At 43.4% G+C, this 15052-nt stretch overlaps 1 protein-coding gene across 10 annotated transcripts in view; it reads left to right on the top strand.

The window, feature by feature from the left end:
* STRIP2 (striatin interacting protein 2) overlaps positions 1-15052 on the top strand; it is an 81707-nt gene that overhangs the window by 1064 nt on the left and 65591 nt on the right. For 3 of the 10 annotated variants that reach the window (XM_072652759.1, XM_072652761.1, XM_072652758.1), the window contains exons 1-4: positions 242-516; positions 4056-4125; positions 8009-8183; positions 8724-8858. In XM_072652759.1, the coding sequence (XP_072508860.1) occupies positions 257-516; positions 4056-4125; positions 8009-8183; positions 8724-8858 (640 nt within the window). In that variant the 5' untranslated portion in view covers positions 242-256. Of the gene's footprint in view, positions 1-241; positions 517-4055; positions 4126-8008; positions 8192-8723; positions 8859-15052 lie in introns of those variants that run through there. The other 7 variants (XM_072652764.1, XM_072652765.1, XM_072652763.1 and 4 more) reach the window with 6 other exon arrangements.

Below are 15052 nucleotides of genomic sequence, written 5' to 3'. Positions count from 1 at the left end.
GGGCTGGGGGAGGGAAGTGACAGTTTACAATTTCTCTCATATTTAGAGTTTAGAAAAACTGAGGCTGAAATCTGGGAATGGTTGGCCAAGGACGCAGAGGCCTAGAGGTCGGGTGGTACTTGGAGGAGCCGAAGTACCCTAGCCCGAGGCTAAACAACTCAAAAAGCTGAATGAGCCCCAACCTCCGCCCCGAACATCCAGACAACGAATCCCACCTTGGGGTGGAGCTGCTAGTTGGTTGCCTTGGCCAATAGAGATGAGGGGCGGGGTCTGGGGGGCGTCCCGGGGTGTGTGTGTCGGGAGGAAGGTTCCCCTGGGTTTACGGCTGCCCTGCCAGCCTCTGGCAGAGCGGGCTGAGCAGTCGCGGGGAGCTGCATGGAGGACCCCAACGGCGCCGGGCTCGGGGCTGGCAGCCCACCTGGGAACGGTAGCGGCAGCGGAGGAGGAGGCAACAAGGGAAAGCAGGCGTCGCCCAAGGGCCGGGAAATGTTCAAGAACCAGCGGAGGGAGTCCGAGGTGGGCATGTTTTGTGCCGGGGAAGGGAAGAGGCTGGGGTTGCTGTGGTGAGGGGCGAAGTTAGAGTGAGCCTGCACGGACCGCGGCACCGTAACTGGAGAGGCAGGCCCTCACTCCCGGGGATCCCTGACTCCTCCCCCGTAGATAGTGGAATCCAAAAGATGTGAAGCCGGATTAAGGCACCTTGGAAGTAGTCTAAGCCTCTCCTTTTACAGATCAGGAAACCAAGGCCCAGGAGATTAAGTCCACAGTCACACTGGAGTAGGAAGCAGAGCTAGGGCTCTGAATCCAAGTCCAGTATACTTGGTTAAGCTGGGTGTTGAACCCAGGCCACTTGACTGATGGAATCCCGGGCTTCCCTCTTCATTCTTGCCAGGGATGGGTCCTCAGTTTCCCTTATGTTCCTGATGACCTAGCCAATATTACTTCAGCCCCTGGACAGCTGATGTAGACTGGTTAATGCAGCTGAGAGGTTTACATTTGCTCTAGTACTGCTCCTTTCTAAATACTCATAGCTGGGACCCTTTGTGTGACCAGAGAGGAACCTGAGAAAGGGACAGACTGGGGTGCCTTGCCTGACCCTTCTCCATATTGGCTCTTCCCCTATTTCTTAGTTTTATTCTCAGTGCCACGTGGAATGGTAGAAAAAAAGAGGCAGGAGACCCTAGGTGTGCTGCTGCTTCCTTTTGTGACCTTGGACAAATCCTCCTGCTGTTTCCCCCAACTGTAAAATGAAGAGCATTGGGTTAGATCATCTGATCCCTCCCAGCTCTAAAATTCTGAGTCAAGAAGACTTTTATGTCTTGCACATAAAAGCATTCGGTTGACGTTGGTTGAGTGAATGAACCAACAATTGGCTAGACCTGAAGGTCTTTACCGGGGTTACTGCTCCATTCTGTCTTGCTCTTTAAGAGTTGCTGGCCGGAGTACCTGGCAGGAGTATTTGCTGACCAGGTTTTTTCACTTCTCCTCAAACAGAATTCTCAGTGAAATGGTGAATAGGCTGGGTGGAGGGAATAGGTTGGATCTGGGAAGTTGAATTCACTGTTTCTTCAGCCCTAGTCCAAAAGAAAGACCAAGCTTCCTTCCCCCAGGGCTTAATGGATCTTAGCTGGTCCTGAATGACTGTAGTCCTTTCCCACTAAAAATGGCCGCTTAAAAGAACCTATACAGTTAATCCTTTTTTCTAGGTAGACTTAAGGGCTCCTCACAAGCAGATGGTAAACCTTGGGCTAAAGAATGCCCCTCCTCTTTGTGGCTGTGGGAGTAGGGAAATAGGAACTAAGAGAGGGAAAAGCACTTGGCCATAATCATGCTGGTGGCATGCTCCTAGGAGAGTGTCAGGTTAGAGCCCAGGAGTCCGGGACTCTCCAGGATCCTGCTATCTATCAGTCTTATGCTTTTTGAAGAGGCAGTGACCCCAGACCTCTTCAGCAAGAGACTCTGGTAGCTTTGCTCTGAGCAGCCGGTGTGGTTTGTGCAGGATCCCTCCCTCCTGCCTGCACAGAGCAGCAGCTTCACCCGTCTGCCTGGGGCTGCATCTTCATTTTTTTCATTCCTGCTCTCCCTGTTCTGAAACTTATTGCTAACAGGATCATCTCAGTGTTCGTTTCCTGCCAACACACTGTCCTACAAAATTAGCTCTCCCCCACCTCTGCAAGTCAGAGAAGCTGCCTTTCCCTATCAGTGTGTCCCCCATCACCAGTGTGCCTAGGTGCCAGTTATGATGACTGTTCACCTTCAGATCTCTCCTTGCTTTTCCTGGTATGTTGGGAGTGAACAGCCCTTAGGAGACAGAGGTTTCTCTTTGGGTCCTAGAGCTCCTCTCTGGATGATTACTGTAGGCAGAAGGAGAAGGCTAACCTATGTCTAAGAAGACAAGGGAAAAAAGAAAAGTCTTTTAGACTGCTAAGTATATTGGGACAAGATTTGCCTAGTTCTTCCTTATTAAGCCCCCCCAGAAGCATCCTGAGACACTCACATCCATCCATCCATCAGCAGCTCTGCTTGGTTTGGATGCCACCGAATATGATGCCCTTACACCATGTGCCCTCCAGTCCCTCCCACCCCATTTATCTTTCTCCACTTGATTGTAAGCTCCCTGAGGTCAGAGACTGGCTTTTTCTTATTTGTATCCGTAGTGCCTGGCACATAGTAGATGCTTAATAAATGTTTATTGAATATAATTGAGAGAGTCTTGCATCACTGTACGCAAAAGAATGTCATTTGACCATCTCTCATATCCATCCCCACAATGATGTGATGAATGATGAAACATTGACTAGGCAGGGACATAATTTGACTATTTCTCTCCTCCTCCCCATCTAATGGTACAATGAGTTTATAGGAATATGGACTTTAGAATCTGAAGAAGACCTTTGATGATTTGGTCACACAGGGTGATTTGACATCTTCATCCCTAGAAGGAATGTCCACATTGATAAGAAAAGTCTGTTGGAATGTGGGACTTAATAACTTTATAAAAATATTTTTCTTTATGATCAACTTCACACAGGCTCCTTTTAATCAGTTTCCATTATACGTTCAATAGAGTCACTGATTGTTAGAGCCAGAAGGAATCATTCAGTTCAACCCCCTCATTTTACAAATCAGGTCATTGAGGCCTGGAAAGAAAAACTTGTCTAAGGTTTCACACTGAGTTTTTGGCAGAATCAAGACTAGAATCGAGGCTTTCTGACTTGCCAAGATGGCTTCTTTGAAAAGTTTTTTTTTTTTAAACATAGGTGCATTGTTTACCCAGGCTGCCTTTGCAGAAGCAAATAAATGGTTCAGGGGATAGAGCCCTGGTCCTGAAGTCAGGAAGCTGAGTTCCAATTCAGCTTCAGACATTCTTTGGTTGTGTGACCCTGGGCAGGTCATTTAACCTTTGTTCGCCTCAGTTTACTCAACTGTAAAATGGGGATAGCAATAGCACCAATTGTTGTAAGGATCAAAAGAGATTGCATTTGTAAAGCACTTAGCACTCAGTGTTTGGGACATAGTTGGAGCTTAATAAATACTATTCCCTTCTCTTACTTCACCTTCTCTTAACCTTTCGGTGCTCTGGGAAACTGTCTAAGTCTGTTAGATGACGAGGATGTGCTAAACAGCATTTTTTTACAGGGAGTTTCCTCATCTCAGAGTTCCCTATATCGATGAAAATGCAAGTTCAGTGATTTTATAAATTCCTCTACAGATCAACTCTTTCTTTTGTAGTTTTGGTTGTAAGTTGGACCAGATATAAGGACATGGGCTGTAATTTTCACATCAGCTCCTCTTTCTGCTCCTCTTTGCCCATGCCCTCAGTTTCCCTTTTTGTACAACCAGTCTTTTAGCCTAGCCACAGACTTTTTCTCTCAGACTTTGAGGTTGTTTGGTGAGAGTGAGGGAATGTCTGAGCAGGCCTCCTCCTGGGTGGGAGGCCCGGGTGTGATTCTCTCTGGCTTTACTCTGGCCTTTTCCTGCTAAGAGGTGGGAAAGGGAAGGAGAGAGAAGGAAGCCAGGCAATCTTTGTTACAACCAAGGCTTCTCTGTTTCAGGGCTCTGTGGACTGTCCTAACCTGGAATTTGAGTACGGGGATGCTGATGAGCATGGGGCCGAGCTGTCAGGTACAGGTCCAGCAGCTTTAGGGAGACAATGGGGGAGGGAGAGGAGGGAGGGTCTGTGGTTTCCTCTCCCCCACTGGAGACCTGTGATCTCAGCCTCTCAGTGCAGTGCTGCCTGCACTCAGGAAATGTGATGTGTGTCATTGAATGAAAAGCTCTCCCTCTCCCTTTCCTCTCCATTTGTTTGCTCGCTCTTTCTACCGCTCCTACGGTTCTTTCCTTCCTCAAACATTTCTTGACCACCTAATTTCATATATTCAGCCCAGCATTTTTAAAGCACCTACTATGTGCTAGCCACTGGGGTGCTTACAAAGAGCTTACATTTGGGGAGGGGTGAAGGTGAGGGGGAAGACAAGTAAATATAAAATAATTTCTTAGAGGACACACACAACTGGGGTTGGAAAGATCAGAAAAGGCCTAATGCAGAAAGTAGCACTTGAGGTAAGTCTTGAAGCTAAGATACCTCCAAGGGTGAGTGAGGGAGGGCATCCTAGGCATGGAGCGTAGCATGCACAGTAATGGCGCCAGGGGCTGTGGCAGCTAGAGGAAATTGCCTGGACTCTCCTTTGCCTCTGGATGACCTCTTTCTCCCATTCTTTTCTTCTCTTCCTCCTTCCTTTTCTTCTTGTCCTTTTTCTCTTCCTTTGTTTCTTTATCTCCTTTGCCTTTTTCTTTTCCCTCTCCTCTTTCCTTTCCTTTTCCCTCTCATTTTTCCTTCCTTTCTCTCTCTTTTGTCTCTCCCTCTTTTCCTTCCCCTCTCCCCCCTTTCCTCTTTTGCTCTCTTCTTTCCTTTTTCCCTCCCTTCCTCCTTTCTTTACTTCTTTTCCTCCTTTCCTTTCTCTCTCTTTCCTTTCCCTTGACTTTCCTTCCTTCTCTCTCCCTTGTTTTCTTTTTCCTTCCTTTCCTTCTCTTTCCTTTTCTCTTCCCCAACTTTCCTTCCTCTCCCTCACCTTTCCTTCTTTCTCCTTCTCCTTTCCTTCCTCTCTTTCTCACCTTTTCCTCGTCTCCCTCTTCTTTTTTCCCTCTTCCTCTATTTTATCTTTGCCCCACCCCACATTATTAACTTCTCAGAAGTGTCCGGGATTACAGACAATATATAGACATCATTTCTCATATGTTGTCTGTTCCCCTGAAATCCTTTACCCCAAATCATGTGCTGTGATATTTAATGAAAATAAAGCCTGCAATGTGAACCTGCAGGATGCAGCCAAAGCAGCCTGGATTATCAAAGAAAGTGGCCTGTGCATGTACACTGTTCCCCCTCCCCATGCCACACCCCCATCTTGGGATATTCCTAAACTGTAGCTGAGCAAATCCCACTCATCTGTCAGAGCTGGGCCGGTTCCCTCTGTTGTTTGGTTTTTAGCTCAGACTGAGTGTGCTCCCTTCAGTATTTAAAGACCTCAGTGTTCAGAGGTATGAATACCAGTTATTAATAAGCATCTCCCTTCGTGCCTGGGAAAAAGATGAGGTGAAAATGAAATTTTCTGTCACATGGAAGTGATATTTGGAGGCACGTTTCTCTGAGAAGAAACATTATCTTTAGAGAAGTTCTTAGGAAATAAGTGCAAAGGAAAATGTCTTGATGAATGACAGGGAGAGAGAGAGAACAAAGTCAGCTCTATCCCACCTCCCTCCTCCCCCCCACATACACCCCCTGAGAGGCCTCGTTCTCATTTCTGTTTTATTTCCTGGATGCTATACTCTTTTATCCTGTCATTGTGACAATGTAGGTACTGCCTCTGTCTGACAGCTAGGTAAACTAAGACTCAGAGAGAGAGAGAATCATGAAGACTGAGTTCAAGCTCAGGCTCTGCCACTTATTTATTAACTGTGTGATCTTGCCCAAGTCCTTACCCATTTCTTTTTTTTTTTCTTTCTTTTTTGAGGCAATCAGAATTAAGTGACTTGCCCAGGGTCACACAGCTAGTATAGAGTTGTCCTTTTCTAATCTATAAAAGGAGGGTGTTGAATAGAGAGGATCTCTAGTCTTTTCATCTTTAAATCCTCTTGAAGAGCAGGGTTTGTGAGTGAGTGCATCCTTCAGCATTTCAGGACTCTCAATCCAGTAGTCAGGAGCCCTGACTCTAGGCTCAAGTTGAATTAATTTGATTGATGCAGTAGAATGCTGGCTAGTAGGCTTTTTTCTTGTTTCATGACTTCAGGTGGGAACCTAGTGGAGGTCAAGAAACCTGGATCCACAAGTCTTGAGTATTCTGTTCTGGGTTTTTCTAATTCTCTTCCTGACCTCTAGAGCATCTCCCTTTCTGCATTTCATTCCGTGCTGAGATATGGAATTGACTTTGTTGTTCAGTCATTTCCAACTCTATCTGACTTGTGGCCATGGGAAATTCCTGACATAGATACTGGAATGTTTTGCCATTTCCTTCTCCAGCTCATTTACAGATGAGGTAAATAAGGGTTAAGTGATTTGCCCAGGGTCACAAGATTAGTGTCTGAGACCAGATTGGAACTTAGATCTTCCTGGCTCCAAGACCAGTATGCCACCTAGCTGCCCCATGGAATTACTATTTAGCCAAAGGCTAAAGTAATAACAATTATTATTTATATACAAATAACTGACATATAAATATTTAATTTATATAGAAATAATTATATAGTGATTTAAGGGTTGCAAGGTACACATATTTGCATATTTGATCCTCACAATAACCCTGTGGGTTAGATGTTATTATGACTCCTATCTCATAGATAACCTATTGGAGCCTCAGTTTTCTTAAATGACTTGCTTGGGGGCATGCAGCTAATAGGTGTCTGTGGTGAGATTTGAACAGGGGATTTGAATTTACAATGGAACCTGCTGCCCAGATGGTGTGACATTGTCTCTGTCAATCTGTTAGGCAATCCACTATACCTCAGAGGAGGGGCTGATTGGACCCCACCCTTGGAGAACTGTCTACTTTTAACCAGATAGATTGATCAAGGGAGTGGTGATGGTGTGATTTGCTGTATGTCAAAGGCACATGCTCCCTTTTTTCTCTCCCTCTGGTCACCTTACTGCCTTGACCAGACTGGCTTTCATGCATTTTAGGTGGTAGAAAGGGGTCCTGAGTTCCCTCACAGATAGGTCCACAAAAGGAACCATCGGTGGTCTGTCGCTGTCATAGCTTCAGTGTCTCTGTTCTCTCTCCCTCAGTGTCTCTGCATGACTCAGTCTCAGCATCTTTCAATAACTGTTTTGTTCTCTGTATCTCGTTTTCATTTTTAAAAATAATTTTGAAATCCTCTTCTTGGTGGTCAATATTTCATTTCTTTCTCTAGGGTGTGTGTGTGTGTAGGGGGGTGTCTCAGTGCTAAACAACACTAGAGTCTCAGCTCTGGAGTTTAGGAAGTGATAAGGGCTTCCAAATGTGTAGAGATGGGATTGACTTCAGTCAAAATGGACAGGCCACAAGAAACTAAAGCCCGAAGAGAGTGCAATGATGGGGGAGGTCGTGTGGTCTAAGTAAAAGGACCTGGATCAAGAGACAAGAGACCTGGGTTCTACCACTAGCAAGCGGAGTGACCTTGGGTAATTCAGTTTTCTTCTCTGGCCTCAGTTTCCTCATCTGGAAGGAGAGGGCATTGAGCTCAGTGGTGTCTAAGGTCCTTCTCAGCTCTCCCACTGAATCTTTGCTGTTCTGTTTCCTCTTCTTTTTGTAACCCAAATTAGGTTGCCCTATCTATTGCAGTAGCCAGCTGGCTGGAGGAGTGCAGATTTGACTGTCTAATCGCCTGGGGACCTGGGTGGTTATTTTTAACTTTCCTCAGAAGGGGAGGAAGCTGAATCTGGGCAGGGCTGGGTACAGGAATGTGTTGGAATCCCCAGCTCTCCCACTACTAAACTGTTGGTGACTCTATCTGTCCCCTCTATTCTGCACCACAGAACTGTACAGCTACACTGAGAACCCAGAATTCGCAATCAACCGGCAATGCTTTGAAGAGGATTTCAGGACTCAAGGTGCCCTCTGCCCCAGGTCCCCTGATGAGAGACCCTTCCTCCCAAAGGCCAGGGAGCAGCAGTTTTCTGACCTTTACAACAGACCTCCATTCCACCCGTGGTACCTCAGTATGATCTAACAAAGGACCAGAGATAATGACAACCCCATCTTCCTCTGAATCCCATGAAATCCCTAGTAGTTGAATTGGCAGAGAGAGGCCATAGGCCAGAAATTGGGAATACTTGGGTTGGGTGCCTTTGTTATTATATATTAAAACTGAAACCTCACTGGTCCAGAATAGACAGTGGAATGAGCCCCAGCAAAAGTATACTTGAGTTAGTGACTCCCTTCCCTACGTGTTCTTAGTCTTCTCTCTCCCAGCTCTTGGGAGTTTATCTCCTGCAGCCAGACAACTGACTGCTTGAAAATTCTTTGAACTCCCTGAATTTTGAAAGCTACCAACCCCCTCCAGAGTCATTGACCACTTTGGACCATGAATTCTCAGATCCTCTTCATTTCTCAGCTAGAAGGAGTAATGTTTGGGAGTTAGAGGAAGGCTGAGAGAGAAGGTGGGGAGGCTCAGAGTAGCCATTCTGTGAGGATATGTGGGTGTAGGCCAGGATTGGCTCACAGTGAGCACAAGGTCTCCTTTCTCCCCAGTACAAGGAAGGAGCTGGCTGGAACTGGACGAGGCCTCCCAAAAAGCCTACATAATGCATCTCTTGGACCGGTTGGAGGTGATTAACAGGGAACAACGGCTGAAAGTGGCCAGGGCTATCCTCTATCTGGCCCAGGGTAAGTGTTCCTTTCATAAGTCTGAGGAGGTGACATATATGTGAGCTATAGGGTTATTTTCAAAGGAGGTTGGTCCTTTGCATTGACAAGAGCTCCCATTCATCCACTGGGTAGATAGCCTCATGCTTTTTCTAGGGGAACTGGGGTAATGGTGCCTGGGTGTAACTCTCCTGGGTCCAGTACCTGAAGTCTTGATCCCCTGAATAAAAGGATTTGTTCTGTAAAACTTGGACTCAATCAAAAGGGCATACCTTAAGATCTAGAAGGCCACATGTGACCTCAAGACTGCAGGTTCCCCACCTCTGCCCTAGACTCTGCCTCTATCTCTCCAGGCAGCTCTGGGTTTACTTAGTTCTTCCATTTACTTGGTGGGGAAAAGAACTGTCATCTGACTGTTACACCAGCCAGTCAAAATCAAACCCTCCCTTTGTTTAAGAGCCCTAGTCAAGCCCCCATGGAGGAACATGAGCAGGATAAGACATGGTCCAATAGAAGAGAAACATATATACCACAGGTGCCTAAAAGCCCACAAAGAGAAAGGCAAGGAGATTTCAAGTTTGATTAAGCAAAATGTTGAGGGGAATCTGAGTCTTTGGACTTGGGTGGGGTTAATCATGGAAGAGATGACTTTTTGAGCCACATTGTGGTTACCCATACAAGCAAATTATGTGGACATTTTATGGGAAAACATGAGTAACAGTTGCACAGGATGAGAAGGCATGGACAGGTTAGAATCTGCACCATTAGTCGAAAGTGGAGGTCATGATTCCATTCAGCTATTTGGAAGGGAAATGAGTTTTCCTGGTAGGGAATGCAAGCTAGGAAGGAGCAAGGAACTGAAGAGAGAAGGACTTAGTAGAAGGCTGATTGGCAATGAGTTAGGGCCTGATCCAGGAATCGTGGCCTGCTCCCTTCTTCCTTCTCATCCCTCAGAAGATTTTGGAAGATCTGGGACCTCTTAGGATGGAGAGAACCAGAATCCAAGGAAGAGAGGACCTTTAACCCTTCTACCTGATTTTCCATCTGGGGGGATTAAAATCATCCAACCTACAATAAAAGAGACTGAGGCAAAGCTCTGAGTCAGTGCCACTTTATTAAAGGGTCCAAGGTCCACTCTAATGATCTTCCTCCTGATTTGAGATGCCCCTTTTTTCCAGGACCTTGTACTTATAGAGTTTGATACCAAAATATGCAAAAGAGACATGGTAAAGTACAGAATCTCATTGGTTGATAGACCTTACTCTTGAGGGCTAAAACTGACATACTAGCAGAAGGGTCACAGATTGGGTAAAGCATGGGGCATCTCCACTGAATAAGAGGTCCCAAGATGACCTCGTGTTGGACAAGAGAGAATGGTCTGGAGGTACAAAAATAAATTGGAGAACTTTCCATGTGACTTGAGTCACCTCCACCACCCTGGGCTTGGTCACCATAGTAAGAAAAAGCAAGGGTGGAGGGCTTCTAGTTAGCTTCCCATGATCAAGCAAGTGAACTTAGAATCTGCAACTCACTCTGGGGCCAAATATACAGAATTTACAATCACTACCCCTATGGGCATATCCACTTGATTGATACTGATTGGAATAGAGTAGGAGTCCTCACTGAATGATTTGTCACATTCCCCCCGTCCCCCTTTTTGATCTGGAGAAAGACTCCAGTCTTTCTTTGGATTGTTACAGTCTAAATGCAGGAAGGGCAGTCCTCCCAGGTGAGGCAAAACCAGTAGTGAGGTGGTCCCTTCACTGAGGCATAAAAGCGACGTTAGTGAAGAAGGAAATGGGCTCAACTTATTCTGATTGTGTTCCATTCGAATAACATTAACTCATAATATACTAGATGTCAAAGGTTGTTCTCTCACTAACCAAAAAGCACAAGAGATAGGTGCCTCTTAGTAAAACATGTCCTACAAGATATGAAGATTGGGGGACCGTAGGCCTTTGTTCAAGGGCAGCAGCACAAGCATTGTCTGTCCTACACCCGGGTTCTGGAAATCTTTTGAATTTGTGAAAAAGATTCAAACAATTGAGCAGCCTCATTGTGGTGATGAGAGGCAGCATCCCTGCAGACAATACAAACAGATCTAGACAGCTGTAGCTTAGGGAGTGGAGGAAAATAAGGAAAAGGTGGAGTGCTATAAACAAAGGAATTATCAGCTATTGTTGTCAGTGGTGGAGTAAAAGCCAAAGAAGGAGACTGAAAAGGAGGGTTCAAGATCCCAGTCACTGCAGGCACTGGAACAGGTGGATTAGAAATCATTTGTGGAGGGGATGGTGATGGTGATGGTGTCATGCTTACTCATTGCATCTCCTACAGCTGTCCAATCTGAAACATCCTCTGATGCAGTTCTGTGGTCCTCTGGAGATCTCTCCTCCTTAGGAAGACGAGATCTCTTCCTCTGACTCTTAGGAATACTGGAGTCAGTGGGGTTTCAGAGCCACTTCGAATGAATTTGCTTCTCCAGTTCACACCACTTGTAGAAATCCCCTTCTCTGTTAAAAATCTCTGACAAAATAGGTCTTAGTACAGTTCTACTTTGCTATGACAATAACAAGGTCAGGTAGTGAGACCTTGCTCAAACCTTAATAGCACTAATATGAACATCACTAGACCAGAGAATTTACATTTTTAGGTTGGACAATTCTAATAAGAATTGGAATATCAAAAAATTTTGTAAAAAGTCCAAGGCATTTAATTTCATATTTCTAAAACAAGCCATGTTCTCAGGTTAGATTTGAAGCAGCTTCTTTCTGCTAGATCTGCTCCTCAGGTGCCAAGACTTAACACAAACTCAATATAAAATAGAACTATATGAGGAATGGTTATATTAAGAATACACAATTCACCTGAAACTTCAGAGAATTTCAGTTGTTGCATCATGAGGATCTGAATTGGAAAACGAATCTTTGTCTCTCTTAATCTTTTTAGATAGATGTTTCAGACAATTTTTTACTGTAAAATTCTTAATCCAATTTTGAAAATTGTGTCACATCTCCTACTAATCATATTATGATGAAAGAATGTTATAGGGTGGTCTCATGTAAACTAAATAACCCACCTGAAGGGCTTTATGGTCTCTATTATTTATGATTCAAATGGCAATCGCAATGATCCCTCACTAGCATATATCACCTAATCAAAAGTCACCAATAGCATTCATATTCATTTATATTCACCCTTCTCAATGGAATTTGCTATGTAAGGAAAAAGGCAGGGCCACAGCAGCATTAGGATTGTTGGATTTCAGGTATGAATCATAGACAGTCGATTGCGTGACAGGATGTCACAGGTTCAGAATTAACTGGGTGGGAAAATGTCTTATTTATGAAGATGGAGATAGGTCAAGAAAATTCCACCTTCACCTTTGCAAAGGTCATTCTCTCGACTTTCCCAGAGATGGCCATCTACCTATTGCAGTCCTCAGACTTCAGGGGCACATAGCATTTCCCTTGAATGATGAACCAGAAGCCTTATGAGGGGTCAGACACATACCTGGATTCAGGATTTAGAATAGCAGCAAATTAAAGTGCCAAGAGACTCCTCCTCCAATAGTAAAATTTCACTAATTACAGTTTAGGGCTAAATAATTTTTTCTCATACATTAGCTTCAAAATTTCATTTAGGATTTTTTAACTACTTGAAAATTTCATCTATTTTCCTTTATCATCCCTCCCCCCTTGGTCAGCAGATAAAGCCAAAGGGAGAACATCAGACCATTTCTAGACTACAATGAGATGAGACCCCCATCAGAGTCCATGTGGAGAAGTAGGTCATATCTGGGCACAATTTCCTTGGTGAAAGCGATGGTATCAGAGGGAGCTGTGGCTTTAGAATTAGAGAATAGTTCAACTTTGGTCAAGGACTGACAGGCACAATAATCATCTTTTTTTCTGTAAAGAGGGGTATAAGCTAGCAGATGGCCACCAGTGGATGTGACTTGGAAGGCTAACTGATTAGAAGCTTACTCAACTTGGACCAGTAGCTATCATGACAATTACCACTGGGGTGGTGTCTAGAGTAATCTGCTCTCTAGCTTCATTAAATCCGTTACCCCTTTTATGCCACAATGACCCACCTTCTGAACTCAAAAAGTATACCTGGGGAGGAGTGACTTAACTATCTAAGGTACACAGACCCAAAAGACCTGTTTTGCATTGTACTGCTGTTTCCACTTCATAAGTGTCACACATAATGAATACCTTGTTCAAAGTAATAGCATTAAAAATACAATTACAAGAGTTTCCAAATGATCCCAAATGACATCCATTTTACTATTCAAGTTTCATTTCTCCACTTTGAGTGGGAGAAGCCCTAGTTCCTCAAAGGGCAGTGCTGCTGACAAGATCTAAGAGGATTTTACTATGCATTTCTCACAACAGTAAGTCATTTGCTATTAAGATTATTTTCTGGGTTTAAAAAACCCCCCACCAAAATATAATCCCATAATCATATAACAGATGTATTTATTATGGAACTATTCAGATTGAAAAGAGAAAGAAACTTGCTTTAACAACTTCTCCTAGCCTTCTTGTACTTAAAAATATCACCAATCAGGTGATAATAATTGATTTAAATACCTTTCATACTTAGCAATTTTTAGAAAGTCATTTATCTTATTCCCCTGGCATTTTCATGCTAATAATAGTAGTATGTGTACTGCCTACCACATGCCAGGCTTTCTATGTCTTGAAATTTATAACTTGAAATTAATAACTTAAAAATATTTACTCTATATTTACTCAATTTTGTTAATATTCCGTGCCGTTTAGAAAAATTGCCTATAAGTGGGATAGCATTTTGTTGCATTGTGTGCCTACAAGGTCTGAACATTACAGTGCTTATCCTTTACACAAGCCAGGTACTGTGTTAAGCCCTTCACAATGGAGTTTCTCGCAACAACCCTGGGAGATAGGTGTAAATATTGATTATTCCCTTTATACATACAAAAACTGATTAGATTCTCTGATTTGCTACCATTCTGATCTTTCCAACCCAATCAATTTTGATTTATACTGACTAGTATAATAACTGAACTTCATTTTCCATAAGGTTCTATGATTTTTAGCTGGCTTATATTCAAAAAAACTTCACAGGGACACTCCCAAGTTCCCACTACTGTTTCTCTGCTCTTTTGAGGGACCCAAAGAACCAAACCAATTCCTTTGAATTTTCTAAATTGCTAACCCTGTAGCATGACTATTTAAGCCAGAGCAAAGAGATAATCTTTTATCAGTCAATTAACATGCATTTTATGAAACTTATTTTGTAGTCTTACACTGATTGGGTAAGAAAGACCTGCAGCAATTATCAAAGGGCATTAAATAATCCTAAATCTTTTTTATTTCAGTGGGATTAAGACCCTCTCTGAAATCTCCTTTTCAAAACTCCAAGATGCTTTACTTTCAAAACTTGAATTTACACTGTCAGTGCCAACAGACTCCAGCTTTCTTTACCCTTTGACTCATCCTTAACTTTTCTAATTTCTTTATGCAACGTTGCTCTTTTTTCCATTTGCCTAATTCTTCTTTTTGCTTCTTTAGTGGTTACCAATGCGCAATTAATACTCATTTCTTCAAGGGCTTTTGGACAATTGGAATTAGTTACAATCACGTAGGCTTTTTTAAGTGTTCGGCAAATAGAGTCAAAAAACGGTTCACTCAGCACAAGTTCCTCACTGCAGGGTGTCACAGACTGCAGTCAGCAGGATGACTTTGGAGAAGAAATCATCCCTATTTCCTTAAAGTTAACTTCTTTTTTGCAGAAAGGAATTCACTCGGCTATTTTGGCAGTGCCCAAGGGAATCAACCAAAACCCAACTATGGCCCAGGAATGTAACAGGACTTGCACTACTAGAAAACTTATTCGATAGGGATTGTACTTTTCTGAAGGGCAAAGAGTGTAACTTTTTCTCTATTTCCCTTCAAATCACTCAACATTAAGTACATTTTGTTTTTTAAGTAATTTGCAAGTTCTGCTTTTCCCTCTCAAAATTTCAGTATTTTGTGCTTTTATAAGCCATGTACTCATTTTAATCTGGTCTTTTTAAATCTGAGCACCTTCTATTAGCTGTGCATGCACTTAATTTATTTTGTATCTATTTTTTCTAACACATATTAAAACACCTGTTAGCTATGGATTAGCACAAAACACGAATAACATCACACAGACACTTATTTCCCATTCTCTTAAAGATTTTC

This window comes from Notamacropus eugenii, chromosome 3 (genome assembly GCF_028372415.1).
Source record: "Notamacropus eugenii isolate mMacEug1 chromosome 3, mMacEug1.pri_v2, whole genome shotgun sequence".
NCBI lineage: Eukaryota > Metazoa > Chordata > Mammalia > Diprotodontia > Macropodidae > Notamacropus > Notamacropus eugenii.
This window is presented reverse-complemented; position numbering and strand designations above follow the sequence as displayed.